The 18,075-nt window shown below is 42.4% G+C and overlaps 1 protein-coding gene across 6 annotated transcripts in view; it reads left to right on the forward strand.

Annotated features, from left to right (window-relative positions):
- The window catches only part of zswim8 (zinc finger, SWIM-type containing 8), a 63,475-nt gene that overhangs the window by 36,647 nt on the left and 8,753 nt on the right, over positions 1-18,075 (forward strand). For 4 of the 6 annotated variants that reach the window (XM_030070351.1, XM_030070348.1, XM_030070349.1 and 1 more), the window contains 12 exons: positions 43-1,366; positions 1,956-2,087; positions 2,589-2,768; positions 3,286-3,469; positions 7,212-7,319; positions 7,887-8,011; positions 9,696-10,023; positions 10,811-10,960; positions 13,132-13,354; positions 14,330-14,619; positions 15,037-15,260; positions 16,295-16,792. In XM_030070351.1, the coding sequence (XP_029926211.1) occupies positions 43-1,366; positions 1,956-2,087; positions 2,589-2,768; positions 3,286-3,469; positions 7,212-7,319; positions 7,887-8,011; positions 9,696-10,023; positions 10,811-10,960; positions 13,132-13,354; positions 14,330-14,619; positions 15,037-15,260; positions 16,295-16,792 (3,766 nt within the window). The remainder of the gene's footprint in view (positions 1-42; positions 1,367-1,955; positions 2,088-2,588; positions 2,769-3,285; positions 3,470-7,211; positions 7,320-7,886; positions 8,012-9,695; positions 10,024-10,810; positions 10,961-13,131; positions 13,355-14,329; positions 14,620-15,036; positions 15,261-16,294; positions 16,793-18,075) is intronic. The other 2 variants (XM_030070353.1, XM_030070352.1) reach the window with 1 other exon arrangement.

The following is an 18,075-nucleotide window of genomic DNA, read 5'->3' on the forward strand; positions in this document are numbered from 1 at the left end:
CCAAATTAAATGTGAACTATGCTGTGTGTCTGTCTTTCTTAGGCGTCTGGAACTGGCATCCCAGCTGAAGCAATGGCACCTTAAGGTTATTGAGATTGTCAAGCGGGGTCAACATCGCAAATCCCTGGACAAGCTTTTCCAAGGGTTCAAGCCTGCCCTGGAGTCCTGCTACTTCAACTGGGAGGTGGCCTACCCATTGCCCGGCATCACCTACAGCAGCACTGATAAGAAGAGTGCAGCCTTCTGTTGGGCAAGGGCAGTCCAACAGCAGAGGGGAGCTAAAGCTACTTTAGGTGGAGAACCTCCTGAACCAGGGGGAGGGGGAAGAGCTGACAGTGGAGGAGGGGCAGATTATAAAGGAAAAGGTAGTAGTCACTCACTGCAACAGGAGGTGGCAGTGCGACCCAAAGAAACCATTATGACCAAGAGGAAGGGTCTGTCGGCAGGCGGGGGTGGTGGTGTGCTTGTTCGTCTGGGAGGGAGCGTGTCCCTGTCCTTGGAGGATGGAGCAGGGAAGTGCATGTACAAAGGGCCTGGCTCCTCTTCTGGCAGTAAGGCTAAATTGACACAGGGATCTAGTAAGGGGACATCTGTAGGGGGCTCAGGAGGAGGTGGAGGAGGGCTGGGAGGTAAACATGCCAGTGCCAAACGACGAACCAGCAGTGAGGACAGCTCCCTGGAGCCAGATCTGGCCGAGCTTAGCCTGGACGATGGCTCCAGTTTGGCGCTTGGTGCTGAGGCCAGCAATACTTTTGACTTCCTGCCTCCGCCACCAGAGATGCTGCCCTCCCCGAGCCCACTGCTCCGAGACTCACGGAAGTATGGCACTGGAGGAGGGACCATGTCCAAGATGTTTGACACAAAGCGAGTGACCCACACTTCGGTTGCCATCCCTGCTCCTGAGCCCCCACCACCCCTCTACCCCTCCAAAGAGACAGTACTGGTTGTGATGGACATGCCCAGCACTGCAGAGAGGGAAGCAGAGCTGGAGGTAGAGATCGATCAGAATGGAGATGAGGAGTTAGGTCCTGCTGGCAGTGCCCGGCCCTCCACCTCTACAGCTGCTGCTGGATTAGCCACTGCTCTGACCTCTGCCAAGACACCAGAAGATCTTCCAGATGCAGCATCTGGTGCAACAACAGGAAGTGGGGCAGCAGCAGCTATGGCGGCTCCAGCTAACCAAGGCCCTGAACCATCATCTGGGGCTGCAGGAGCAGAGGCTCTAGGGGAAGATGACTACCAGGCCTACTACATGAGTGCTGCCTCAGAGGAGGGTGCAGACAGACAAACAGCTGAGAACCACCAGGAGGAGGAACCAGACATCTTCGCAGGTATCAAACCGCTGGAGCAGGAAGGACGCATGGAGGTAAGGATGAAGGCTTTTGAAAAAAGCTTTTGTGCTTTGTTGTGTGGAAGAGATGTAGACTCAAAGCACACAGTTAGAAGAAATATGAGGCAGCCCAGTAGCAGCCCGGTAGCTCATGTGCGGGGTATGTGAGTCTTGATTGCAGCGTCCTGGGTTTGAATCCGACCTCAGGCCCTTTGCTGCATGTAATCCCCCCTCTCTCCCCTGCCTTTCCTGTCTCTCTCCATTGTGACTGTCAAATGAAACAGAAATGCCAAAAAATAATCTTTAAAAAAGATAACATATAGTATGTTGTTTTCATATTATTTGTTGGATTTTAATGTTAAGCCTTTGGTTTGGGTGGTCAGAAAACACTTTGACTGCTTAAAGGTTTAACTAACCTTTAAAAGACTCACAAAGGTATCATAAAGTGTTGGGAGACATGCCTCATAAATGCTTAATGAGGTGCTAAATATCTAGAAAAGGACCTTTTCGAAATTCCAAAAAAGTAAAGGAGTGTAGATGAGTGTGTGCACATTAGAGTGTGCGCTATCTTGCTCCATTAATTGTCTAAATACTCTGTGTGTGTGTGTGTGTGTTGTGTATGTAGGTGCTGTTTGCATGTGCAGAGGCGCTCCACGCTCATGGCTACAGCAATGAAGCATGCCGGTTGGCGGTGGAGCTGGCTGGGGACCTGCTGGCTAACCCTCCGGACCTCAAAGTGGAGCAGCCACAGACCAAGGTGGATACTGTAGGAGGATGTTTCTGAGCCTGCTGACTCTCTGTTTGTATTGTTAGTAGAGTGTGAATTCCCGACCTGGCCTGTCGGGATCCGAGGGTTCTGGCTGGGTTCGGACAAATATTAAAAAATTCGGTCGGGTTCAGTCATGTCATTTCATGCATGCATTATTTCAGTGAAAAATGATGGACCTACTGTCTGTTCTGCACAACTTGCTGTGTAGTGCTGGAGTCTACGTGACAGCATTGAAGGCAATACGGAGTTTATTTCAGGCACAAAATGTAACCTAGCAATGGAGGACAAGCAAAATCTTGAGCTTAAGTCGAGTTCAGTCACAAAAACAAGAAAAGCCAGTTTCTTTTGTACTGATGTTTTTGCTGTCACAATGCTCAGAGTGCCTTATAATTTGGCACTGGCAGTGCCAAATTCAGTCTCTGCATTAAATCTGTTTTCCCCCAATATAAAACCGCTTGAAAAAAATGGTTCATGGGTTGCTTTTTTCAGGGTAAGAAGAGCAAAGTATCAACCAGCCGTCAGACACAGGTAGCCACCAACACACTGTCGAAAGCAGCCTTCCTCCTCACCGTCCTCAGCGAAAGACTGGAGCTCCACAACCTGGCCTTCAGCACGGGCATGTTCTCCCTAGAACTCCAGAGACCACCAGCATCCACCAAGGCCCTAGAGGTCTCTCTCTCTTTCTCTCTCTCTCTCTCATACACACACACACACACACACACACACACACACACACACACACTCTCTAGTCTTTTTGTGGATATTTCTGGTTATTCACAGGCCCTTGAATAATAAAAAAAAGCTTACATTATTAAAATTTTTAGAGGTTTTAAGTTTTGTTACCATGTAATAGCAAGTATTTGTAAGAATTTTCATTTAGGTGCAGCTATAAAAAATAGTGGTACATACCCATTCGATGGTATTCAGTGAAGGCAGATTTGGACAGAAAGGCCAGTGAAGGGAAGTTGCTCAAACAAACCTCAAGAAAAGGGACAACTGAAAACAGGCAAATGAAATATGATTATCATGGTTTTAATTTCAAATCCAGGTAGCATTCAGAAAGGTCTGTCTTGTTTTGTAATATCATTTTGATAGTTGTGGAAACGTGTGTCTGTTTACTTTGTGTATATACTGTGTCCAAGTCTCTGTTCTTATATACAGCTGAATCTGTGTGTTGGTCTACTAGGTGAAGCTGGCTTACCAGGAGTCCGAGGTGGTGGCTTTACTGAAGAAGATTCCTCTGGGCCTGGTGGAGATGACGGCCATCAGAGAGCGAGCTGAGCAGCTCCGAGATGGCAACTTCTGTGATTACCGACCTGTCCTGCCTCTCATGTTGGCCAGCTTCATCTTTGATGTTTTGTGTACCCCAGGTAATCACCAAAAAGAAATGCTTGGCATTGCTTTAATTAGTTTGTAAGCATTGAAGGTGATATCATAACCCACTGACATATTTTTACAAAGAGAGACGGAAGTGCTGCATGGCTGTAGTGGCTTATATGACCGGTGCTCTTAAGTGGGGCAAGTAAAAGTCCAAGACAACTAATTGCCTCTCTCAAAAGATAGAATTATTTTGCTTCATTCAAAGACCGAGTGCTTTAGTTTTTTTCCATGGTTGTCTGCATCACCTACTTCCAGGATTTTGCTTCTGAAGCACTGACAATTTAATAATAGGGATATGTTGAAAATCCTACTGTGCAATGAGTAGGATTGGTTTGCCAGTGGTTTGCCAGCAGGGTCTGCTTCAGATTGGGCAAGCAATGTGTGACTACTGTTTGAAATTTTGCTACTTACTTCACTTTGCTGTTGTACCCTTGAGTGTTTGTGAGTGACTGCTGATGCTAATTCTAGCAGGTGAACCCAAATACAATGAACAACAGCTTCAGCACCTACAACACCTGCTTAAAACACAACACAACACAGTAATCTCCAACAGGACCTGCCCTCATCAGACTACTGGTTATTCATTGCCTGAAACTTATGCATTTTATAGTATTATAGTATAGTTATTTTAACTAACAGGAGCTTTTTGATGATTTCCCACACCTGGTGTCATGAATTACAGAAGGGTGTTTACAAGAGCAGTCAATATTGTTGGGAATTTGTGCATGTTGGCAGATCAGATTGCATTCCAATTACAATGCGTTATGTGCGCATTTACACCTTAAATAAATACACCTACACAGTAATCGTGCATTTTTCATTGTCTGGATATTATATATGGATACATATTGGATGTGAATGCAAGGTGGAAATGGGGCCAAAGACAGCAAGCCAACATTTATGAACAATAATGTAAAAACAATGAAGACACAACAGTCTGCTATGGAAAGTATAATTTGTTTGAATTTTTTTTTGCAATGAATCATTTTGCATTATGCAGTTAAATATTTAACACGGTGGAATATGCCATTTTGGAATGATTTTTTTTTTCAGTTATCAGTATGTGTAGAATCTTTAAGGCTCATTTATGATTAAGCATCAAGTGGTTAAATGCTGCTGTAGGTATCTGCAGTGCTGCTGTGGCTTACATGCACCTTTCCAAAACTGGAACTGCACAGAAGTGTGACTGATCTACTCAGTGCTCAACATGCAGAGGGTCAAACACAGACTAGCTTAGGAGGTGTACACATATATACAATGTTATACAACAGCTCATTCCCAAATTGTAAAGGTTACCAGGTGTCACTAATGCTGGGAAATATATAAATATATAAACACACATAACTTCTTTTTTTATCCATGAAATAATTTAACCTTGACATTGCCACCTAGTGTTTTGGCTATCTTTGTGCAGAATAAGCGTTGCAAAAGTATAAAATGCTTGTGCCGTCATAGACACATCAACAATCTAAGGTGTCACTGTGTGACAAAAGTGTTTTTAATGAGATCCAGACAGAGTGACCACACTTGACACCACTGAATTCTCTGTGAACCAAACTGCTGCCTGCTTGAGGACATTTGATCTGCTTTCTAAGCTGGTTTTGTATTTTTGTTACTGCTTTCTGTCACTGTCCTCCATTTTATTACTGTAATTTTATGCTTTGTCTGCTTTATTTGTTGTATTCTTTTACTTTAATTCTTAATTGGTGTAGATGTATAATTTCATCTTCAAAGCACTTTGTCATTGTGCTATGGAAAGAAATGAAGCCACATTGAAGTGGTTCAAAGAAACCATTGCTGAAGAGATACGCAGTCATTTGGGTAGCAGCTACTATTTCCAGGACTTTAGAAAGAAAGAGAAGCTTGAATTTGGTCTGTAATTAAGAACAACATCTGCATCAAGGTAATGGTTGTTTAGGCATTTAGTCACAGTCGCTTAATAGGCAGGACGCCTTACATGCCTATTACAGGGAGTTGGTTTCTTTACACAGTGAATCTGTAAATCTTCTTTGAGAAATGCACATTCTTAATGGATGATCATTACAACATCACACTTGAAAAAACTGCAGTCTTTACTGGGAAACAAAGCCCTGGTCTTGATAGGTCCTCGCCGAGATTGTAGGACTTCCCCAGCAGCATGGGGCTGAGAGATAAAGTTACACTTAGTAACCAGAGATTTAAATTAAGTTTTGAGATATTGGCTTATTGTTGAACCACATTGGTACTTCAGCTACAACAGACACACTGCAGTTTATGACTGATGATTTACACTGGAGAGGCACTATTCTGGTTGGTAAAGGACAGACAGACCTATGTGATTTTAAGGAATATATATTTTATAATGTCAGGAAATGGATGGCCTAAGATGTAGATTCTTCAGCAGAGGAGAGTCTGGAGGAGAGCATCTGGGACATAGGGAAGGTTGCAAGAAAGTGATAGCTATGAGACAGGGGGACATTCGTCTGATTTGCAGTCTCAGTTGTCAAATTTGCAGTCTATCCATCGCAGTTAACTCTCTGCTGTCACAAATGACGCTATCATAATTCCAGGTCCAAGCACCAAGAAGCCAACATAGGATTTTCAGTTCAAATGTAGTATTGTTTTTTTTTTGTTTGTTTGTTTGCTTGTTTGTTTGTTTTTTTTTATAGTGATTGCTTACCAGGTTCTGGGAAAATTTCACCATAATCAGCCGCCTCCCTCATCTATAACTCCAGAGGCAACTTCCTTGGCTTTTCGTATTGTGCAGAGTTGATATCTGACTGTGCATTTGAGTATTACCTTGAGGAATGAAGAAGGTGCATATGGCAGGACTGCCCTTCCTGAATTTTGCAGACTCTTTCAAGCAGTGTCACAGCCCTCAGTTCTGAGCATCCTTTGTAGTTGGCACTCTGTATCTTTTTATGGCTGAATCTCAACATACTCTACGTGCCAGCATCTCAACATGTAGTCCTGCTCATCCCTAGTTTTCTATCCTCCCAGGCAGTAAATTGCATTTACCTTGTATCCCAGGTGTAAAACAGTCCCCATGAGATGGCTAGGATAGAAAAGTTCTGGATCAGGATTGAAATCTACTGATATGGATAAAAGAATAGCCAATGGTCCTATTGGCAATACATTGACTATGGAAATTGTTTTACACATCGGCAGATGACAGGTAGTCGAGGAAATACACATTGTCAGACCAACAGTTTTAATTTACAAATTAAAGGAAATCTCATAGAGAAAGGAAGGGCAGCAACTCCCCAGAACGTGCTGCTGCACTCTTGTTTACCAAAACGTATTTGCAGAATTTTTTTTTCTAAACTGAGAGAACATTCACAGTCACATATTGTAATATTTGCCCAGTCTAAACAAGCATTTTGATTCAAAAAGTTACCTAAATTAAAGTGCTATCATTGGTTAAAGTCATCCAAATGATTTTCAGTTTAAAATTAAATTCATTGAGACCAGTCAGGCAATCTCATATTAAAGTAAGGTGAAATGTTATAGTGTTAGTTTTTCAGTCTGCATGTAGTTGATAGGAATCTGTTCTTGGGTGGTTACAAGCAAAGAAACGTTCTCTTGGTGAGACCACAGTCACTGTGCTCTGCAGGTCTGCTGAAAACTGTCAGTTACTGCAGTGTGGCTTTGTCTTCGTACGTCAGCGTATCCATTTCACTGAACACCTACGCTAAGATACGTACCATGTGACTTCCAGGTATTGACATTTGTCCCTGTCGTTTTGCCATATTGTTTGTGCAGTCGTATCCCCCACCGGCTCCCGTCCACCAAGCCGTAACCGTAACAACGAGATGCCTGGTGATGAAGACCTTGGCTTTGAGGCTGCTGTTGCAGCACTTGGTAACAATATTAATGACCCTTCTCAAAATGTATATGTGTCTGTTTGATTATTTTATTGTAATTAATCATCATTTTATTGTAATTTGCTTTATTTTTATGTAAAGTGCTCTGTAACCTTCTTTAGAAAAGTGCAGTATAAATGAAGTTATTATTAATATTATTATTAATTAGTGGTGAAACTGCTGTTGGATAGGAAAATGTGGTACCAGAGTTATGTGGCCACTCAGTGTAATTAAATGCTTATGAAAGGCAGCTGCAAAAAATCTGATGTTTATCTAGCATCACAGATCTGACGTTTCATTATTATATTTTCAATTGTAAATGTAGTTGTCTTGTAATTTTAAAAAAAATTCTTTCTAATTTTCTGAAAAATTTCTGGTAATTTCTTTTTCACATTTTCTGGTAATTTTCTTTCTCTCTATTCACCTCTGTGGACGTAATCTCACTTATCCTGTCTTTCTCTTTGTCCTTTTATTTTCCTCCTTTTCTCAATCCTGTCTTTGTGTATCATGTCCCCATCACCCTCTCATCTTGTCATCCCTGTGTCTTGTCTCTGTTTGTCTGTAGGTATGAAGACTACAGTGAGCGAAGCAGAGCATCCTCTGCTTTGTGAGGGAACCAGGAGGGAGAAGGGCGACCTGGCGTTGGCACTCATGATCACATACAAGGATGACCAGAGCAAGCTCAAGAAGGTATCTGACCTTCTGTTAATATTAATGCTCTATGCATGTTGTGTTTGGCAAGAAATCTGCTGGTTGGCATCACAGCAGAGAGAGACTGCTTTATGGCACAAAACAAGGAGGGGCTGTTCTTGCAGTGCAAATACACTTCAAAGTGGTTGACAGGGGCATAATGAAAGGAGTCAAAGACTGATGAAAAATTGGATCCAGACAAAGTCATAGAAGCCATCAGAACAGACTCTGACACTTTCTCCTGCTGGCACACTGCTGGCCTTTTTCCATACACATGTGCTGGCCTGGTTCTACTCGATTTAACTTGACATGTGAGCCCAGCGTGGCTGGCATTTTTGTTTCCATCAGAATAGGGCTAACCGCTTGAAAATGTGTCAGTGGAGGCCTATGTACATGTTGACTCATTTTTCTCTCAACCAGTGTCCCACACAAGTGTTTTATTTTTAAAAAATCAACATGACCAACTCAATACAGCAGCTTCAATGAGCAATATCAGTGTAACTAAAAGATCTGCTGAAAAAATATTTTTTTACACGGTTATATTATCAACTATGATACAGCTTTCACGATGGGTGGCTCTGGTAATGTAAATGCAAAACAGTGCAGCATGGTTCAACTCGGCATGGCCAGCACCAGTGGAAAAATAGCATGTGTTCACACAGTGGCTGAAAGTGACCCAATTCAGATTTTTTTTTTTTTTTTTTTTTTTTTAAGACCAGACCTTTTTGGCTTGACTGTTCACATTTATCTTTGTATATGAGCCATATCTATCTCTGCTTTGAGCCAAAATGCACACGTCTACAATAAGCATACATACTAAACAACAAAAAATGTCATTGGCACGACTGCCCATCATCACAATGAATGAAATAGCAGTGCAAGCATTCATTTCCTGAGTTGTTTGATGTGGTAACAGTAGTGTGGTAGCATTCGATCAACTGTTCAGGCTTACTGGAATGTCGCGATTAAAATTACAACCTCACTGTCTCCCTGTCCTTGTTGCCACTGTCCTCCATATTTTGTTTTGACCCAATACTACCGACAGTTAATGAATGATGATGCTCTAAGAGTGAGGTCACATCCCCAGTGCAAAAACATAAGTTCAGAATTGAAAATGTCAGATTCTGTGTGATTTTTTTTTTGTTGTTCTTCTCAGTGCAATAAGAAATAAGATCTGTGTCACATTTAAGAAAAAAAATGGATTGTGGTCACTTTTTGCTGGCTGTCTGAACTTGGCCATTGTGAGCTCACAGCCAAACCACTAGATGGCTGTGTGGTGACAGTGTGGTGGTATGAATCTGCCCAGACTCACTTTCAGGCTCCACTCTGGTGTCTGCACAGGAGCTTGGTAAATCTTCTCTCTTTTGATGGGGAACTGCAACACAAAATGCAAAAAAGTTGCAACCCAGTTGGTGCATGGATATCAAACAGGTGTTTCCCCCAATTCAAGTAATGCTGGTGTGAAACAGCTTTTAGTCTGCCGTCTCATTTTCCAGACATTTTTGAGAGTGCTTCTCCCTCTCTCTCTCTCTCTCTCTCTCTCTCTCTCTCTCTCTCTCTCTCTCTCTCTCTCTCTCTCTCTCTCTCCCCCATCCTGTATTACTTTCTTCTGACCTCGTTTTGTCTCTCACACTCTTCTTCCCTTTGTCTTCCTCTGTCTTTCCCTCCCTCTCACCATATTTAGATTCTAGATAAGTTGTTGGACAGAGAGAGTCAGACCCACAAGCCTCAGACTCTCAGCTCTTTCTACTCCAGTAAGCCAGCAGCTGGCAGCCAGCGTAGCCCGTCCAAACACACCGCAACTACCAGCCACAGTGGGGTGGGCGCCGCCACCGGGGGGATCTCCAAACACCCTCCTCCTTCTTCCTCTGCTACTGCTGTAGTGTCATCTTCCTCCAGCTCGTCCTCTGCAGTGGCACTGGCCAGTGGAGGGGTGGGACAGCAGGCGGGGATAAACCCAGTGCAGAACAACACAGTAGCAGGGGAGGGTGCTACTGAGCCTCGAGAGCAGGGTAAGAAGTGCATCCCTTGTGCAGTAGCATGTCTAACCATACAACAAATCCTTCAGAAGTTTAAATAATATCAATCAGGCTGTAAAAACTGAATGTCACTGCATGTCTGCTCCTGGATCAAGACAGAACAGGATTAGTAATACAATATGCATCCTACCAACTTCACTTAACACAGTTGGGCTTCAGGTCCCTTAATAATTAATTTCCTGTTATTAGTTTTTTATTCTGTCAGTATATTAGTATTTCTGATTTTGCTTGTTTTTTTTCTTGTATTTCGGCTTCAAAATTGCTTTTAAAGTGGTAATCCACTCATTTTGGAAAAAAAAGATACTATGTTACTACTTATGTAGGACAGTAGAGGTGCTAATTTCCTGTCATTGTTATTGAGTGTTGAACTAGCTGGATGCTCCAAATGCTAACAGTTCTTTGAGGAGGCCAGCATTTGGTGCATCCAGTCAGTATCCAGCACTCAGTAACAATCTATTTGAATACTTTATTAGAATACATACTCAGTGTGTGGACATGAGTTGTGTCTGGTCTATATACCATACTTTTTTCCAGGAGAAAAAAACTGGCCATGTTGACATTGATAAATTTTACTGGCTATAAATTTTCCACACACCTTGCAAATCTCAAGATGTCTATGTTAACTGTAAGCCGACATTGTAATCTACTGCAGTGGTGTAGGGTGAAAGGTGTCACGCACCGGCATTACCATTCTACTTTGAAACAAGCAACTTTATTGTCTTGATCAAAACCTCCCATGTCTCTTCCCTTGCGGTGTCAGATGGGCAGCCATCAGCATGTGAGCAGCAAAATGAAATGGCTCCCTTCAAGGCTGAGGCCACAGTACCCAGTCGGCTGGCACTGGGAGGCCGGGGTGGGTACAGTGGGCGCTGCTGGGGCTCACCTGTCCGCCAGAAGAAAAAACACACTGGTAATTACTTTGTATTCTTTATCGCTCATAGATAGTGAATAGAGCAGAAATAACATTGCCACCATCTTCACCTTACAAAAGTAACTTAGCTCACATCCAGAGTTCACTTGATCACGTAAACCTGGGAAAAAGGCAAATATCAAATTAACAGATTATTAATAAATAAATAGCAAAGCAAAATAATCTCCCAAAAATGCCTGAAATTGCCAAAAGGAAAAATTTGATGATGAAAATATATTTAGAATTATTGAAATATAGGATTTAACTCTTTAAAACCTTGGCAAATTCACTTGATTTCTTCCAGAATCAAGAGGAAAGTAATGAGCAAATAACAAATTAGCAAGCAAATGACCCAAAAAATTAGCAAGAAACTAGTAAAAAGTGATAAGAAAATTGCCAAAAAATACAAGGAGAGTATGTTTTTTAAAATTATGATAAATATACTATATGTTAAAAATGAAATTACAAGAAAAAAACAATATATTTACCAAAAAATTGCCCACAAAAAATACAGAAATTTACCAAAAGGGTTTCAAAATCAAATCAGTATTTGGTAGGTGACCACCCTTTGCCTTCAAAACAGCATCAGTTCTTCTATGTAGACTTGCACACAGTTTTTGATGGAACTCATTTGATGGCTCAAATGCTTCTGTCTCTTCATGTAATCCCAGACAGACTTAATGATGATGAGATCAGGACTCTGTGGGGGCCACACCATCACTTCCAGCACTCCCTTTTCTTCTTTACCCTTATGATAGTTCTTAATGACATTGACCGTTGTTGTTTGGGGTTGTTGTCCTGCTCCAGAATACATTTTGCAGCCCCAAACTTGCAAGGAACCTCCACCATGCTTCACTGTTGCCTGCAGACACTCATTGTTGTACCACTCTCCAGCCCTTCAGTGAACAAACTGCCTTCTGCTACAACCAGATATTTCACATTTTGACTCATCAGACCAGAGCACCTGCTGCCATTTTTCTGCACCCCAGTTCCTATGTTTTCGTGCTTAATTGAGTTGCTTGGCCTTGTTTCCACGTCGGATGTATGGCTTTTTGGATGGAGTTCTTCCATGAAGACCACTTGTGGTGAGACCTTTCCGATCAGTAGATGGGTGCACCTGAGTCCCACTGGTTTCTGCCAGTTCTGAGCTGATTGCACTGCTGGACATTCTCTGATTTCAAAGGGAAGTAAGCATGATGTGTCTTTCATCTGCTGAACTACGTTTCCTTGGCCGACCACTGCGTCTATGGTCCTCAACGTTGCCCGTTTCTTTGTTCTTCTTCAAAAGAGCTTGAATAGCACATCTTGAAACCCCAGTCTGCTTTGAAATCTTTGCCTTGGAGAGACTTTGCTGATGCAGTATAACTACCTTGTATCTTGTTGCTGTACTCAGTCTTGCCATGGTGTATGACCTGTGACATGAAACTGTCTTTCACAGTCTCCCCTTTGTAGCAGAGTTTGGCTGTTCCTCACCCAGTTTTAGGCCTCCTACACAGCTGTTTCTGTTTCAGTTAATGACTGTGTTTCAGCCTACATATGAATATGATGATCATTAATCACCTGTTTGGTAAAATTGGTTAATCATACACCTGACTATAATCGTACAAATCCCTTACTTTGTGCAAGTGCACCTAGAAAAATGTATGCTGTTTTGAAGGCGAAGGGTGGTCAGACCAAATATTGATTTGATTTAAATTTCTCTTCTGTTCATTCACTTTGCATTTTGTTAATTGAGAAAAATAAACTATTGACATTTTTATTTTTCAAAGCATTCTGACTTTGCAGTATCTTTTTATATCTTCCTAAAACTTTTGCACAGTACTCTATTACTGTATATCTATTGTGATTGTGGTTCAGTGGCATGGCAGTGAAGGCAGCGAATATTAATGCAGTTTAAGTCTCTGTACCATCATCTTACTTTGTTATCAGTACATTCTGATGTAAGTCAAATGCAATGAGAAGAATACAAAGGCAAGATACAATCCATGAGTGCTCTGTTTATTTAAAAAAAAAAATCTGTCTAGCATTATTGTAGCTGCAGTTAACTGTAAGCATTACTGTGTATTCAGTATTGGAGCATCATTATAAACTGTAGTAGTAGAAGAGGAGAAAACTACAAAAAGTGAGAAACAAATTGGCATTTTTAATGGTGACTATTGTGTTTTATGCAGGCATGGCGAGTATTGACAGCAGTGCTCCAGAGACAACTTCAGACAGCTCCCCCACTCTCAGCCGACGGCCGGTCCGAGGGGGCTGGGCAGCTGCATCCTGGGGGCGGGGCCAGGACAGTGATAGCATCAGCAGCTCCTCCTCAGATTCACTGGGCTCCTCCTCATCCAGCGGTTCTCGTAGGGCAGGGGGCGGGGCTAGGGCCAAGAGCACTGACACCAGCAGGTAAAAACATGTGGAGCTTTCCGCTTCTCACCTGCACACTGAATGTGTTCTATTGAAACTGACTTGGATGCCCATAAGATGATAGAAAAACATCTGTCCACTGGCAGCAAATGATTTGCTGACATGACTCAGTGATCATGGCAAACATTAGTCACTAATGTTAGCTAGGCCAGCTACAGCAGATGTTAAAGCTACAGTAAGCAATTTCTGACCACTAGAGGATGTTTAGAACTCAAACTCTGTTTGTAAATAAACAAAGACAGTCCTTCCTCTGGGTTCACAGCAGCTTAGTTGTACATACGTTTCACTCTCACTGGGATCTTGTTGGTCTTCTTGGATTATTTTGTCTCTGACCTCCAATTTGAAAATGTTGTGACGCTGCAGACTTTCAGCACCAATGTTATACTGTAGAGGGAAGAGTGGGCAGAGCTACATTTCAGCCAACAAAAGCCTATCAACTTGGCACTGGTTTACACAATTAACAGTCTTCATAAAGCACATGTTAGTTTCAGGATTGTTCATAGGCTCTGAAAGGTTTAGCAAATAAAAATCATGTCAAAGAAAAGCTTCATTGTTGACTTGTTGTATGTCAATTTTTCCCTGATGCCATTTATAGGTATTTTTGGCAAAGTCACAGCATTCAGACCTCTATAATTTTGACTTGGAGTTCTGACTAAACTGGTGTTCCTTTGCATTTCTATTTGTAGGAAGTAGGATTGATCCTAGAGTTTAATGGAAAGCTCCAACATTTCCTCTTGGTTAGGTTACTAGGATCACCAACAAAAATGTTATTGTAAAAATAGCTTAAAGGTTATGAAAAAGCAGTGAGTGGATGTAGTTGAAATCAATACACTCGCTAGGGATCGAGGCAGTTAACTCCAAATCACGTTGGTTGCCAACAGAACTATTTGTTGCTTTGTTCTAGGAGACTCAGATGGATCATAATCAACATGTTGCAAATTTTCCTTGGTCCAGGTACAAAGGACGTCGTCCCGAGTGCCATGCACCCCATGTGCCGAATCAGCCATCAGAAGCAGCTGCCCATTTTTACTTTGAGCTGGCCAAGACGGTGCTGATCAAGGCTGGAGGAAACTCCTCCACCTCCATTTTCACCCAGCCCTCAGCCAGCAGTGGCCACCAGGGCCCACATCGCAACCTGCACCTCTGTGCCTTCGAGATTGGCCTGTATGCCCTGGGCCTACACAACTTTGTCTCGCCCAACTGGCTGTCTAGGACCTACTCCTCCCATGTATCTTGGATCACTGGTGAGAGAAAGCGAGAGAGAAAATAGACAATAATAAAGAGTGATAATGATGGACAGGAAGAGAGATAAAAATCCAGGCTTAATATGTTCAACTAAATCCATCACAGTATGGAGATAAATAAAACTAACAATGACAGACTGTGTTTTTCAAAATCATCTGATATTCAGTGTGTCTTCTCAAAGACGGAAATTTCCTTAAAGTGGAAACATAATGAAAACATTTAAAACTTGAGTGACTGTTATGTTATGTTTCCAGCTAACTATATCCCACTATCACCACATATTTCAGCATTTTATGGTACAATATTACCATTTATCTCAGTTAGAGCTTCCTGCTTTTTGTTTTTGTAGGGTTTTTTTTTTTTTTTTTTTTTTTTTGCTTTTTGCTTTCTTCCACATTTCTCCATCTTTTGTCCAGGTCAAGCCATGGAGATCGGCAGCGCTGCCCTCAACATCTTGGTGGAGTGTTGGGACGGTCACCTCACTCCTCCAGAGGTCGCATCCCTGGCGGATCGGGCATCACGGGCAAGAGACCCCAACATGGTTCGGGCAGCAGCTGAGCTGGCCCTGAGCTGCCTACCTCATGCTCATGCCCTTAACCCCAATGAGATCCAGAGAGCCCTGGTGCAGTGCAAAGAACAGGTGGGAATGGTTTCAAACTGTTCAAAATGAAAACCTTTTTATTGAATTCTGCTGTATATGAGTTTCTTCTGTGTTTGGTATAGGACTGTCAGGATCTCTTTGTGCTGGTTACCCCACATGATTTATCTGAATAGGCTCTAAAATAGGATCTAAATGGGCTCTGTTATTATTCTGAATTTTCACCTTTGGGTCCAAATGCAAGTTCAAGTCTCAATGGGCTTTACCGGCCCACAGTTTATATAAACAAAACCCTTGACCTAAACCTTCATAATGGGCACCAAAAACCCCAGAAGCCAAAAACAGGTAAATTGAAGAAAAATCTAGGGAATGATCATGAATACCTCTTTTCAACTAGAGCAATTCTGGTTCTTGAGCTGGTTCCATTTGTGATTCTTGGAACCAAGGTGCTAACTAGCAAACTGGCCTGCATTTGCATCAGTTTGGAGAGAAACCATTGTGGCAGAGGTGTTGCCATGTCGCTTACCACTGACTCCAGCATTGCTGTGGCTGAATTGAGCCAGTCTGCTCGTTTGCTGGTACATGACATGATACATGATTACCCCGTCCAATGCCACTTTTCACTTTTTGTTGACAATTTAACTGTAATTAAGCATTTGCTTTCCTGGTGCTTTTTTTCTCACTTTGTAGTCTCAGAACTGTCTTAAGTCCAAAACAGGCTTTTTTTTGATTAACCTGTGTTTCGTTTCTTTATTTAGGTTTTTAAATTGGTTTTAAATTCAGTTTCAGTGAGGATTATGAAGCCTTTCCAAACTTGCAAATTCATTCAGTGGAAAAGATAAAAAGAGAACTATGTCAGTCTAATAAATACATTTTTAATTCATTGAAAGTATCTTTTTGTTATTAGTCTTGCCACCTTGTTAATAGAGTAATAAATACAGGCAACAGTGCATTGACTCAGTGAATGATTTTTCCCTCTTCCCTCTTTTCATCCTGCACCATCCATCCCCATCATCATCACTTACCTCTCTCTTTCTCCCCATCTGTCTTCCCCTCTGTCCTGCTCTTGTTTTCAGGACAATGTGATGTTGGAGAAGGCCTGCATGGCGGTTGAGGAAGCAGCCAAGGGTGGCGGTGTTTATCCTGAAGTGTTATTTGAGGTGGCCCATCAGTGGTACTGGCTCTATGAGCAGTCGGTGGGTGGGGGTTTAGGCCAGCAGCGGGAGGTGTCTGGGCGCTGTGGGGCCAACGGTGGTTCAAGTAGGAGACCCCCAGAGCCTGGTTGCGGTGTGATTGACAGTGGGGCCAACATGGACTCTCCTGGGGTTGCCACAGTTACAGCCTCTGTCACAGCAGCAGCGGTTGTGCCCGTCATCTCTGTGGGCTCCACCATCTACCAGTCCCATGCCATGCCCGGCCAGGCCATGGCTCACCCTCATGGCCAGGGTCTGCACCCTTACACCACCATCCAGGCCCACCTCCCCACTGTCTGCACCCCACAGTACCTGGGACATCCTTTGCAGCACGTCCCTCGACCCACCGTGTTCCCTGTGTCTGGGGCTGCCTACCCACAGGTCAGAATGCATTTTACGAGTTTGAAAAATTTGTCATATTGTGATATTTCCTTTTCACCCCCACTAGTTATAGCATGTGGCTCTATTGATGTTATGTTATCTGGGGCTTGCGGTCAGTTTTCACTCAAGGTTGGAGGAAAAGCGAAGAGAAGGGAAGAACTTTAATGTCCTGACAGAGGCAGTTTACTCCAAGATGCAAAGCTGGAGCAGATGTGCAGGGCTTAGTAGGCCTTAATTTTAGTAGGTACACTGATCAGAAATCAGAAAATCAGAAATACTTCATTGATCCCCAAAGGTAAATTGGGTCAGTTGATAGTACTGCTCCTCTTTTTAAGCTGCCTTGCTAACATATCTAATCCTTTGCTGTTGTTTTGTCATGATTGTCATGTTTCTTGCAGTTCTTCCTTACTCAGTTTTTATCATTCAGAGAGATTATGAAAAGCCCACTCACTCACTATCAGAAAAAGATGGAGGAGAGAGAGAAGACAAAATGCCTTTCAGTTTTGCCCTTGTTTCATGAATTTTCTCACGTGTGTTTCCTGCACAAGGAGGGGAACAATCAAACAGGCAATGGTGAAATACTTCTTTCAAATGTAGTTCCAGCCTTTTGGAATATTCTGTCAACACACTGTTTTGTAAACTAGAAAATTATATTCTTTTGATTAATTTTAGATATTTGAAAGCAATGGAGTTAATCATTGTGTGCAAATATTAATGAGGTGTGTAAGGTTAATGAGGTGCATAAGGTTAATGAGGTGCATAAGGGTGTATCTGCATCTCGAATGTGGACGCTATGAAGATGACGTTGACACTGCACTTTTAAGGACTTTTAAGGAAAAGTAGGCTAACTACCTTAACAGTTGCCATGCAATCAGTATGCCTGAACTTGACTTCAGAAATCAAATTTTCAAAACCTCAAACCTGTGTGCCTATCAAAAAGTCAAAGTGGAAGTGTCAGGGGAAACACTGATTGACAGTAGGGGTGGTTAATCTGTGTGATTTCACGATTCGATTCGATTACGATTATTGAGGTCCCGATTCGATTAACAACCGATTTTCGATTATTAGCGATTCTCGATTACCGCGCTCCTTCTCGTCTGTGTCTTTCCTCTGCTGTCTCGCGGTGTTTGTCTAACCTCTCGCGAGGGGATCGAGCGCGAATCGCTGATCGGCTTGGTGAAGCGCGAAGAACAGTGTCACCAAATAATCGATTCTTAAAAATTTAATAATCGATTCATAATCATCCACAACATAATCGTGATTAATCGATCATCGATTTTTTT

The sequence above is a fragment of the Myripristis murdjan genome, chromosome 15 (genome assembly GCF_902150065.1).
Source record: "Myripristis murdjan chromosome 15, fMyrMur1.1, whole genome shotgun sequence".
Classification (NCBI taxonomy): domain Eukaryota; kingdom Metazoa; phylum Chordata; class Actinopteri; order Holocentriformes; family Holocentridae; genus Myripristis; species Myripristis murdjan.